This window comes from Mizuhopecten yessoensis, unplaced genomic scaffold (genome assembly GCF_002113885.1).
Source record: "Mizuhopecten yessoensis strain PY_sf001 unplaced genomic scaffold, ASM211388v2 scaffold1501, whole genome shotgun sequence".
NCBI classification, from domain to species: Eukaryota; Metazoa; Mollusca; class Bivalvia; order Pectinida; family Pectinidae; genus Mizuhopecten; species Mizuhopecten yessoensis.
The window spans coordinates 49,356-63,058 of record NW_018404078.1 but is presented as its reverse complement, the minus strand read 5'-3'; the positions used below and the strand labels follow the sequence as shown (position 1 = coordinate 63,058).

General features: G+C 34.4%; 1 protein-coding gene across 9 annotated transcripts in view; it reads right to left on the bottom strand.

Annotated features, from left to right (window-relative positions):
- The window catches only part of LOC110463190 (hornerin-like), a 65,185-nt gene that overhangs the window by 12,016 nt on the left and 39,466 nt on the right, over positions 1-13,703 (bottom strand). For all 9 annotated transcript variants that reach the window (XM_021517586.1, XM_021517595.1, XM_021517621.1 and 6 more), the window contains 8 exons: positions 5,344-5,412; positions 4,784-4,825; positions 4,526-4,591; positions 3,887-3,931; positions 3,252-3,269; positions 2,460-2,531; positions 1,117-1,143; positions 171-242 (listed from right to left, as the gene is read on the bottom strand). In XM_021517586.1, the coding sequence (XP_021373261.1) occupies positions 171-242; positions 1,117-1,143; positions 2,460-2,531; positions 3,252-3,269; positions 3,887-3,931; positions 4,526-4,591; positions 4,784-4,825; positions 5,344-5,412 (411 nt within the window). The remainder of the gene's footprint in view (positions 1-170; positions 243-1,116; positions 1,144-2,459; positions 2,532-3,251; positions 3,270-3,886; positions 3,932-4,525; positions 4,592-4,783; positions 4,826-5,343; positions 5,413-13,703) is intronic.

Below are 13,703 nucleotides of genomic sequence, written 5' to 3'. Positions count from 1 at the left end.
AAAAAAAAAAAAAAAAAAAGGACATATACAATTTCCAAATAATCATCCAAGTCCTTTACGTACTGTTTTGTATAAATTCACTATAAAAATATTTGCTTTTCATCTGTAACCGCAGCAGTAGCAATACAACAACGACGAACGTAATTTCATTTAAATTAAATATCACCAACCTTGTGCAATACCGCCTCCGTCTCTGTGGTTGACAAGCGTAGCCAGTGTGGAAAGTAGCATACTTGATGGCTCTGCAAATAGTGAGATATCTGATTAACTTTTCTACCCCTTACTTACCACGCTATCAGGAACAGAACAACCCTTTGAAAACGTAGTTCTCCGTAACTCTATCAAAGAGGACCTACCAATGACTAACATAAAATGAATACTGATAAGTTTGTCTCGTTAATTCTGATGTCCAACTAAACATTTTGAAGGGGTTGTCGGGGTTCAATATGTCATTTCAAATAATTTCAGTAATCTAGCCATTTCATTTGGAAATAATTCTCGATAGGATTAATGGAAAACGATTCTTTGTCAGTACCTTCTCTTAATGGAGGCAGATAGACTTGTGATTTATCAGATTTTGCTGTTTATTGGTATTTCAACAAATGTAGCAGTTCTGACATCACTATTAACCATTTTTGCATTGGTCAAATGGTTTTAAAGCACAGTGGTGACGTCCTAAATATATATATATATCAATCTATTCTTTAAACGGTGGGGTGACGCAGTAGATAACGACTCTTGCCTTTCACCAAGGCGGCCGGGGTTCGATTCTCCGATCGGACGTGAAAAGATATGGAGTCACCTGCCCGACCACGTGGCTTTTCTCTGGGTATTCCGGTTTTCCTCCCACATTAAGAACATCCGCAAGCTAACATTCGGGCCATTACGAGTAATTATATAAGTTGAATAACTTGTTTCATATTTGTAAAATAAATAAAAGTTTATTATATGATCGGTCAATTGACATAACGACATCTTTGACGTAAACGTTATAAATCCTGTATATACGCTGACCTTGACGCTGACCTTGACTTCGGGAGGCGAACTGGCACTGATAAGAAAATACCAACCAAACCATTGCCAAACACCTCAACATATTGTTAAAACCTTACTTACCGAAGTTACTAATCGCTGACTGGCCACCTGATCAACCAATGGAAGAAGAACAAAATTAAACATATACTTAAGTCAATAAAGGAAAGCGATTGTGGTAAAGTGGTATAGGTTAATTAACTAATTAACTGATACTTTGTATGTACCTTAATTTAATAAGCATAATTATAACCATACAAAGTATTATTTTGTTTGGTTTTCATATCAAATAAAAATGACTGGATGTCAAAAAACATGTTTTTGGTCCATTTGTTGCAATCTCAGATACACAATAAAAAGATGTTTGCAATTTGAAAAGTTTTATAATTGTGCCAAAATGTCTTTCGTATGTGCAATCAACCTCGAAAATTTAAAAGGTTGAAAAGGGGACGAACAGATGTCTTACTATCAATTTTGAAAGAAATCCTGAAGATCAGGACATTAAAAAATAAAACAAAATGAGAATTTAATTAATAGTTTTAGTCTAATTTCGACGGGCAAAGTATTATTTTGATTTTGCGCCCTAGAAAGCTCATATTGCTATTAGAATAGGTACATATTTTCGAACGGAGCAAACAGCAGGAAAGCTTACCAAGGTCTTCTTCCATGTTACATGTGCGATATATAAGCACAATCATAAAGATAGGTAAGTAAGTTAAGACATTTTTATTGTCAATAAGCCTTTGCTGTTGGGGAAATGTGTCTATCGCTAATAGAATACTTAGAAGAACTAAGTTGTATTCTATAAGTCGAATTAAAAAAGGAAATCGTAGGTTCATAAAAAGGGGTATAATCAATCCAGTAAGGAGGGAATGGATATGTTTTACTAGTTAATCGATATTCGTATATAAAAACGATATCATTCCAGTTTCGTATGACGAAATCATTTTCACTTGTTATTATAGCTCATACGGCCATGGCGAGTGTAATTGATGTTGCTACTCGAAAAGCGACAATTAAACTACTTTGGCTATATGCAAGACTATGTAATGATAAAATAAACGGAGGCTGCAGAACGCCGATATCAAAGACATATTGACGAAGGTTACACACTAATAGCCTCCCAATTATATAATGCCGATAAGTATTGTACCTAATTAAAACAGATTTATTTTTAGCACATTCACCAACAGAAAACAAATTATTTATGGAAAGGTTAGGGAGATAAAATAATTATGATACCTGTATTAACATAATTAGCGGAGTATAACACCCTAATAAGCCAATAAGTGTAAACTTTTATAATTACGCACAGATTATCAACTTTGAAATAACAGTTATTTCATTCCATTTGATTTTCATAATTATGAAGAAAATATTGCATTATTTCTTGTGTGTTTTAGGGTAAATAATTATAATTACTCTACCTTCGTTTTTCTGAAATCCGCTCACTCCGGCACGAGTAACCATTGGATGACCAAACTCGAGATGACGATTACCTGAAGAAATCAGAAATTAATGATATAGCGTATATATTATATATGTATATAAAGTTTGCCAAAAATGGTTTTCAGTTCGATTTCAATTAAGGTGCATAATATCAACAATACATTGCATCTGTTAATAACAAATGTAGCTTAAACGCAAGCTTCATCCTGTCAAAACGTAGATGACAAAGTGAATGCATCTATTTGATTTGAGAATTGGTGTTCGAGTTTGATGAATATTCAAACAGTAAACTTTGAACTTGTTGCATGTTTCTGAAACAAATATATTAAACTGAAAATAATTAGGATCAGATTAAATTATTTTCTCCTCTCTGTCGTTCTGAAATTTGATATATTTGTATGAAATATAATTCTACAAGTGTCAGCAGGTTGCTGTCCGTGACCAAGAGATATAAAGCTATTTTCAAATTCTCAAACTATTGCTTCTCTTTTATTAAACATGTTCGTGTACTAAATACATGTATCTGAGAGAAGAGAATGACTTGTTAGTATTGAAGGCTTAATTCAAGCACTCCTAAGCTACAAAGCTTAGTCTAAAGCATTTTTAAAGCATTAAACATGTGTAAAGGCTCGAATGTTTTGGAAGATATTATATCTGAAATACATGCTGCAAAAATTCCGCAGAAAATATATTGATTGTTCTTTAAAGCAAAGAAGAAAAATATTGACATCTTTACTAGCCAAGCTTTTTCGTCATGAAATAACACTTACCATCTAAGGTTGTAGACTCTACCGAATACACAAAATCAATAAATTATCAGAGTTGTAAATAACGAAGGATGACGAAAAGTTAAGATTTTAACGTAGTGTGGCCATGCTAACAATCACGGAGAGAAATTGCTTCAGTGGGCGGTAAATCCTTGTACTCTCTAATCGTTAACCAAATCTAAAAACATACACACTGCTTCAGAGGGCGGTAAACCCTTGTAGTCTCTTAACGTTAACCAAATCTAAAAACATACAACTGCTTCAGTGGGCGGTAAATCATTGTAATCTCTAAACGTTAACCTAATCTAAAAACATACAAATTGCTTCAGTGGGCGGTAAATCATTGTACTCTCTAAACGTTAACCAAATCTAAAAACATACAAATTGCTTCAGTGGGCGGTAAATCATTTTACTCTCTAAATGTTAACCAAATCTAAAAACATACAAACTGCAGATCGGTTATCAACAAATATACATCGATCCAATTAATACAGCCGTTTCATACCATCTAATGTAAACTTGTTGATGCAATCAACATTTAACTTTCTCTCATCAGAGGAATTGATTCGAAAGAGTAAAAGTGCACTGTGTGAAAATACACGTATACGTATACATAAAACAAAAAGATGAACTCTTACCTAAGTGGAATGAATCTGCTTCTTCATTTTGCATTCGCTTGGCAGCTGCAAAAAATAAAATATTATACCATCAAATATGTAAGTAGGTCAGAAAATGTCGCGCTGACCTTGCATTGGTGTTAGTATAAAGTGTTCTATGAATTGAAAAAAAAATAGATAAATAAACAGCAGACAGTTCTGTTGAAAACAATTTGAAATTTTGTACCAAAACCACCAACAATTCATCGCAGGTGATATATTTACACGCAATTGCTTCAATAATATTATTTATGCTGTCCACATACCAATAAGTTCGTGATGATAGTATTTATCGATATATATATATACTGTAACGGTGGACATCTTTGCGATTTTGAAATGTTCTCCCTTTTCTCGTTAAGTAAATTTTTATAACCTTTTGAGGAAATTAATATATATGGATTTTAGAACTAATGCGAGCGCGAAATTTTCTACACTTCGATCAGTTCATAGGGAACATTTTCACTCGCAAAATATTCCACTTTTACAATATTGGCAATAAGTCTCCGTAGGAAACGCTTTATGATTCAATGTGTTTGCGAATATTTATTTTGTATTTTGTATTTTATATATATCACATCTATATTTATATTTAATGGGGAAAAAGCGGTAGTCACTTACATTCCATGCGGAGTTTATACACAATATCATCTATGACTTTTTGTATTTCTTTTTCGCTAAGGCCATCTGGAAAAGAAATTGTAGTATTTTGAAAATATTTCATTTCTTTATATCTCATTTATAGGTTTGTCATGACTCTACACAATCTAAATAGTCGTTTATTGATATATTTTGTAGTTTGCTTGTTTTCGTTTTCCTTATCAAATATGCATTGATATATGGTTATTTAATAGTTTAAGTAATGTTTAATACTAATACCTGATTTCTGGGAAACTAAAGGTCGGAGTTTTGTTTCCAAATCTGCAAAAGTACCAATAGAGATATATTCAAATGGAAGAGTTGCACATTGTCTTTAATTTTAAAGATATTTCATCAAATAGTGTGCCTGTTTTTAACACTCTCCTGACTTTAGAATATAAGACATATACATTTTACCAAAATTGAAATTACAAATGCACAGGTTAAAGACTAGGGGTGTTCCGATGTAGAAAATATTTAAACTTCATTCTGTACCAATGATCGATCGATCAGTCCAAATTTGGGTCTCGTAACATGCATAAATGATTAGTCTTACACTTCATAGGTAACACGTGACATACAAAATAAAAAACAGCACAAAATTAAAATGTCATATCATATGGAATTTATAACGATCGGATATGTCAATTCTTAACATTATAGACTATATTGGTCTAAAGTCCGGATGAATATATTTTATAGCAAATGACACGGTTAAGGGGGTTCAGTTTGCGTTTTCTTCTGTAAACTAATTTGCATACAGATAACCCTATTTAGCCTTTCAGCATCGTTTTACCTACCTGACAGACGCACTCTCTTACGTTGTCCTTTGTTGTAAAGGAGGATGTGCTCGTTATATTTGCTGGAACCTATAATAAATCGTGTCAAGATAGGTGATTTTTTTTTTAAAATTTGATATGTTTTAATATGTGCTATGTTTTAAATAAATGATTAATATAAGGAATCTTTTAAGGGAGAGGAAATTCGCATTAGTTCATACCTATTTATTGCTTTACTCCTTTTCTCCCACTTCCTAACGGAAATTTGGTAAAATAGGACATGCTCAACATAAATGAAAAACTAACAAGTACTAATTGTAATGGGGGACCATTACAGATGTCCCCCAAACTGCCCCTATAGTCGCAAAGATGCATCAGAAAAGGATCGCATTGCCATAGTACACCTACAATGTACATACAAAATTTCAGGGAAATTGAGCAATTTCTCAATTGCAACCAATCAGAATCCTCTGTGTTGTTGGTATGGCAACTAACCTATGCGTTTGAATTCGCAGTCCCCTTATACCCCTATATACCAATTTTCATCAAAATCGAACAATATCTGAATGTCCACCAATCAGGAGCCTTCGTGTGGTTAATATGGTAACGAAACGTATGCAGTTTTATTCGCAGTCCCCTAATACACATATATACCAATTTTCATAAAAATCGAAATATATCTAAATTTCGACCATTTAGAAGCCTCCATGTGGTTGCTATGGCAACCAAACGAATGCGGTTGAATTTGCAGTCCCCTTATTCTCCTATATACCAATTCTCATCAAAACCGAACAATATCTCAATTTCCACCAATCATAAGCCTTCTTTTGGTAGCTATATTGTTGCTATGGCAACGAAACCTATGCGGTTGAATTCACAGTCACCTAATATCCCTATACCAATTTTCATCAAAATCGAACTATATCTAAATTTCGACCAATCAGAGGCCGCCGTCCGGCCGATCATTCGGTTGACCGATCGTAAAACAAAAATTCTCTTGCGCACCGCCTGTCATGCACGACCAATCTTGTAAAGTTTCGTTGAATTCCGCCCTACGATTTTCGAGAAAAATGTTAGAAACCTCGTCGGCAGGAGAAAGTGGAAGAAATAATTACAATAAGTTTATATAATAATCCTCTTTTTTTTGTGAATGACCCTAGCGACTAAACAACGACTGATCTGAGTACATCTTGACTAAATTAGATGAACAGACCACATGGACTTTGTGAACAATGCTTACTTGCCGAAATATTCACAATTGAAGTTCCAATTTAATCCGCCTTGCTACTTCCAGTCGCCATTTTGTAAACAGGGTCTAATCTCGGGCTGATGCGCGTTTGAAAGAGTTGGAAGTATTGCAAAGCTTCTAAACGATCATGCCCAGAACATACTCTCTAAGGATGATGTTTTTGATTAATTTACTATCAATCATTTACTATATTTCTTTTTTGTATCACTTTCATTAATTCATAAAAAAAAAAAAAAAAAAAAAATTCCCCTTCAAACTTTTTCTTTCAAATGTTAAAACAAATTTTATTTGAAAAAATGTTCTAGTTTCCAGATTATGATCAAACGTCGTCTGCTTCGCGAACATTCAAGAAAATAATATTTACAATGTATTGATATTGTTTTTATTGACTCGTTTATTCTTTAAACTATCTTTAGTTAATAAATATCAAAAAGATTTTGCTTTTTATGACGTAACCGGAAGCGCACTTGATACGAGAACGTGACCCGGAAATACCTCACAACATAATCAGGACCGAAATAATAAACACACGTTTATCGAACATTAACAGATTAATACCGTATGTATTGAGACACTGATGTGCTAGAATACAACACAAGGTAACACTCGTTTAATCCATTGCTATCACATCAAGTACTAACATACATTTATACGAAAATATCAGCATGAAATGTTTGCGATCGCGCAGGCCTACTTTCGTTTTACAGTTCACATACATTTGTACATGTCGGCATCAACAATATACCTTAACTTGTGTCCTTCATCGTGCCGAAGATTATACATAAGCGCATTCGAGGAAAAGTTCGTGATTAAAAGCTTGTGTGTGTTGTTGTTTTTTTTATCTTAAAATTATCGGATAAAAGCATAGTGGCATATTACTTCAAAATAAAAGAATAATTATTTTACGTTGAATATGTGTCATAGTTAACATAAGCTCAGAGGAGCTTGTATTTCGACAAACATATATATATATGTAAATGGTAAAACATTGTGACAGTGTAAGGCAAACAACAAATTTTATCACAAGTTACCTACGCTGGAAGGATTAAGATAAAGAGGCTAAATAATCATGCTGTACAAAATTTGGCATTAAAACAACTTACTTAAAAACCAGTCCAGAGGGCAGGTGATTGGGACATAGCATTTATTTGTAACCAGGAGCATGGATTTGGCAGCCGTTAATATTAAAGGAAGTTTTTAGTATCGATGCTGCTCGTGACGCCAGTGATGTATTTTCGCTTACAAGTTAAAGCATCGTTATCCAAAAAGAAGAATAGTACAAATTGAAAAGTGTTAATTGCCTACAGCTCCTGTCAAAAGTCAGAAACATTCCTCTCATGTTCTTTCTCGTCACCTGGACGTTTGGAAGTTAGAACAGCTGGTTTCGCAGACGCTTAAACTATGTACACAATATATAAACAGTTATACCACAGTATTGTAATTGTCTCGGTATGGCTACGAATGCGTTCCAGGTCAAGTAATAGAGCATCAAATGTATTAAATTCAAATAAAGCACCACTTCACGACAATCATGGACTCATATGGGTACAATGTTATTAAAATAACATTCATACAGTGCATGCAAGCTGAAATTAACAAATCATTTGTTTAAAATAACAAGTCATCATTTCCATAAAATTATCCAAATAAATAAGATCTTTATGTCAAAATGAACTTCAGGTTTGAGTTAGTGTTGTTTAATGTATGTCCTATCAACAGCTATAAATGGTCATTTAAGGACGGCCTCCCCAATTTGCTAGATGCATGCGTGTGGTGAGTTTGTGCATAATTAATTTGTGTTTTGGGAGTCTGTGGTATGTTCATGTTTGTCTCCTTGTGATAGCGCAGGACTGATGCTGACTTTATAGTGTAATTTCACTGGCGCATACTGTTGAATACACATCTTATTTTACAATCGAACCCCGTTATCTCACCATCTTCAATAGCCAAGGGTTCATAATTTAAATTTGTACTATTCAACCTTGGCAGATTTAGCCTTGTGTTTAATTTCCCTCCCCTGCCACCTTGCATAGACACTTTACTAGCAAAACTTTAAACTTTCAAGATTATTTCAGCACTGGTCGCCTATGTATTTCCCTTGGTTATCATTTACAGTTAGAATATGGCCAATTATCTATACCAACTGATCATATACAGAAAATAAGTATTGCCCTCCTTTGGTTTTTTTTATATAAATCATGACATAGTCGAACTTGGTACTGGGCGCCGCCATTATTATTTACATGCACAGGAACTTGGTATATAAATTTCTAACCCTCAGTTCACATATGTGTATCATATAAAGTATGATATAAAAAAAATATGTGGACCATAGGATGGTAATCGAGCCAAATCCCTGTGCCAGGTTCAATAATTTGAAAGCTTAGAGAACAAGGCTAAATCTGCTAAGGTTGAATACATGAATATGTGAATACAAAATGAACGCTTGGCTAGCAAAGATGAGATGTTACAGGCTGGACAGATAATGACAACAAAAACAAGCTGAAAACATGTATGGAATGTGTTTTTCTTAAAGGAGGGTGTATAAACACATTATGAATATGTAAAATCATGATGGAAGTCCATTTTACCCGAATTACCTGACGTTATTTTCAGTACCTTCAGTTCATCTATTTTTCAACACTGTTCTCTGTATAAGGGATAGGAATCAGTTTGTTTTTTGGGATTTTATAAATCCTTGCAACCACTTTTAAGTCATATGTATCAGAAAGGTCTGCCAAATATCTGATTCTTTGACAGCTTTACTACAAATATATAGCAGGAATTGAACTTTCTATATCAACTGCACTACTCTTCATATTATTTGTTGACATTTTTCTGCTACAATACATGGAGTTTCCTCACAAGATACTGATAACTGAAATGAGTCTGAAACCTTAATCATATCTTTTAGAATACTGTGTTTAAAAAAAATGTTATACATGTATCTCTTCGATCAACTAAACATCAACAAACAACATTTGAACTCTTCAATCCCTAAATCTGTTATTAAAAGGATTGTAAAAAAAATATATATGTTCGCTTAAATGTTAAAATATTTCTGGTCAACATTCATATTTACAATGGTGTTCAAATCCACTAATACATAAGTTGACATAAAATTGCACTGCAGTATTTTTTGGTCTGACTTTTGCCGGCTAAAAAAGTCTCATCATGGGTCATTGACCTGTCAGAAGTTGAAATAGCCAAAGTTATTTGACTTTGGTGTAGAAGCATCCTAAAAATAGAAGAAAGTAAGGGCTGGATTTTCACGAACTCGAAGAGTTGTGCCCCTTTGTTTGCTTTCCTATACATCTTATTCTGGCAGTTTATCATTCATATTTTTATTTTTCCATTTGTTACGCACTTCATATACATCTGATGAGAATGGGAGATATTTAACAATGCGGAAAAATTCGCCAAGAAAGCTGAAAGTTACAAAAGGTCAAAAGGTGAAACTTTACACCATGCAGGCCAGGTTTGAACATTTTACTGTAATGTTTGTTTCACTTTCCGTGTGGGGAGGATTTTCAATGCATCTCGACTGTTTTATCAATCAATTAATTTTCATTTAGATGGTATCCCTGAGAATTGTTTCTTTTATAATTTAAAGTTTCAAGTAATACTCATACTCTCTGTTTTAAACTGGGAACACTTGCTATGTACTCTTAAGTATTTGTGTAGTTATGATTGATTGTCTTCCTTTGGATAATATTTCTGTGAGTTGTGTTCCTCGCATGATTTCCTCACATTCCTTTCTGTTATATATCGGATATAGTTTGTTACTTCTATGTATTCCAAGTTTTCTTTTAGATAAAATATGTCATGTTTAGGTGATTTTTGAGAATTGGTGGTTTTGCGAAATTTGCTTATTGTTTTGCAAGATACCTATACTTTTTATGTTTATAACATATATAGGGTGCTCCCATAGCTACCACTTTCTTTAAAATGTAGATTTTCTTCCTGACAATGTCAGACAATTTCAGACATGCGAAACATATAATAATGTGTAATTCTTCTTATTCTTTTGGTGTATAGATAGATCTTGAATTGACAGATCTGTCAGATCAGCACAAATTACTTAAATTGGAGTCTACTTGAAGAGTTATGTCCCTTTGCTTTCTTTTTCAAGATTACATGATTCAAACAATTTTCTACTTGAGTCATCGAATTTGTCAAAATCTGTCAAACCATAATTTACATATAATATGGGGGGGGGGGGCCTGAAGAATCGGGGATTTTCTTTCATGTCTCCTACTTTGGGGACATTGAACAGACCAAAATAGATCTTCTGCTCCCATTGCAACACACTTAGGATCTTAAAATTTTCCTTTCTTTCTTCACTGTTCTGCCTTCCCTTATTAGTCATGCCGCCTGAGAAGCCTGGCGAACACTGAAGGATCAGTCTGTCCGTCATCACACGTTGTCGTTGGCGGCGGCAGTCACATTTAAGTTTTCCAGACTTTTTTTCACTACCATTTACCATATCTATTTGTAACTTTGTATGTGGCTTAATCATAATAGATTACAGATCAAGTTCAAACTGCGTGCCAATATATTTTTTTTTGCTGGAGTTACATGTATGGGCCTTCACACATAATTAACTGTTTGCCATACTTTGTTCGTTACCGCTTGCCACTTGGTATGTGGCTTTATCATAATTGATTACAGTTAGAGTCCAAACCCTGTGTCAATATTTCATTTGTTGCTGGAGTTATGGCCCTTCGCACATAGGAAATTATCAAAATAACCCTTTTTTTGGACTTATTTCGCTACCGCTTGCCATATCAATTTGAAACTTTGTTTGTGGCTTTATCATAATAGATTACAGAGTTTGAACCATGTATTAAAATTCCATTTTTGACTGGAGTTATGGTTTTTTTGCACATAGTAAATTCTAATAATTAACTGTTTTCCATATTATTTGCATCTTAGTATACATGCATAATGGTTTACAGTTTGAGTTAGAATCCAGTGTCCATGTTCTATTTTTTCTGGAGTTATAGCCCTTTGCACATAGGAATTTTTTATAAGTAACTGTATTTTTTCCGTCAACACATGTACTTCCTTCGCATTGCAGTTTTCTTCTATAGGTGACACCCGTCCTCATATGACCCAGGCTGAGGACATAAATCACCTGAAACAGTACATCCTTTGAAGTCCTTCTGTATGGCTTGATGATGTTTTCAAACCAATGGTCTGGAGCATTACTTGGTTAAGAAGACTGAATACCGTTTAACAGAGGGTCTCTCTCATAATACTCTGGCTCTCTAGGGGGAGGAGTGGGGTCCCAAAGGGAGATTCTCCAATTCAATTACACAATTTGTTGTTAGGACCCCTGCACATCTATAGTAATCAGATTTTACGTCTGTCTGTCCTTCTATCTGTTTTTAGCTCACCTGCCAAGGACAAGTGATCTTTTGCCCTGGTGCGGCATCCTGTCCCGTCGCGTCGCATCGCGTCGCATCCCGATTCAATGTAAACACTTAGCAACTTCATTCATTGACAGATTTTGGTCAAACTTTATACAAAGGTCAAGTATAGGTATACTTTGGACATCTTTGTATTTCAGTTATCCAAGGTCAAGGCCAAGGTCGACACATTTGCTATATATAGAAAATAATCCCGTCCCGTCCCGTCTCGATTCAATTTAAACACTTAGCAACTTCATTCGTTCATGGATTTTGGTCAAACTTTATGTAAAGGTCAAGTATGAGTATACTTCGGACATTGTTGTGCTTCAGGGTTCCAAGGTCAAGGCCAAGGTCACTGTTGCTATATATAGAAAATCATCAACTGATTCAATTTAAAGACTTGGCAACTTCATCAAATATGTTATGGAGATGGTAATAACATACAGAAAAACCATATGAATATTAAAGTCAACTTATCAACTTTAAGTTTAGAACCTTGTGTGTGTGCATACATGGACTTTATCAAGTGTAATCAAATGTTTGTTTAAGCTTTTTGATAGCTTTTCAGCCTTTGACATCAAAGGTCAAGGTCACTTACTATAAATAGAACATCAGTTTGTGCACTGTATTTCAAATTCTGTTGGACTGATTACACTCAGATTTTATCGAGTGCTTCATGGAAGAAAGTGCCTGCTTGGGATAACTGTTTAGGTCCAGTGGTCAAAGGTCAGTGTGTCTCTATAAATAGAAAATCTGTTTAATGCACTAATGCACAATATCTTGATTTCTCTTGGGCTGATTACACTCTTGACTTTATACAGTGCTTCCTCAATGAAAGTGCTTGCTTTGGATAACTTTCCATGCCCGGGGGTTAGGTCTCTATCACTGTTACACTGTAGTTTAGAAAATGCACTACTTATATTTTGAGTTCTGTTGGGCTGATCCAGTGCCTTTATAAAAAAAAACACACTTGCTTTCACTAGTGTTTGCTACATGTATACCTAACCACAGTTTCTTTAAATTCTTCAATAAGCATAATTATGGAGAATAGTCACAGCGGCATTGAATATATATATATATAAATCTTATTAATGGTTAGCTTGTAATAATAATAATAACTAGCATTGCAATTGCGAGCAATAGCGAAAGTCCCCCCCCCCCCTACTAATTATACAACCATTTTGTTGTTTACACAAAACGATCACCGCAGTTGTGTTCGTAGTGCCATACTACACCTACATACGAAATGTCATCAAAATTGGACGATATTTAAATTCGCCCAATCAGAAGCCTGCATTTGGCTTACGAAAGGTTACGAAAGTGACCGGTGTCCCATGATAAATCCGAAATACTAAATTTCATGAAAATCGGACAATTTGTTTTGTTTTGACCAATCAGAGGCCAGGAAATGGCAGCCATTTTGTTTATTCACAAAAGGAACACCGCAGTTGTGTTTGTAGTGCCATACTTCACATTCATACCTAATTTCTACCAAATTGGACGATATTTCAATATAGACCAATAAGAAACCTTCATTTGGCCGCCATTTTGAGTTCAAAGTGAATTATTTTTTTGTCGAAAACAAGCGGTGTGACGTTATCATCCCTTTCACTGAGTTTCATCAAGTTCCATGAAGTAGAACGAATGTTGTTAATAGATATGATTTCGGTCAATCAGAGGCAGTGACGGCCATCTTGGATGGTTTACCCCCCTCCCCC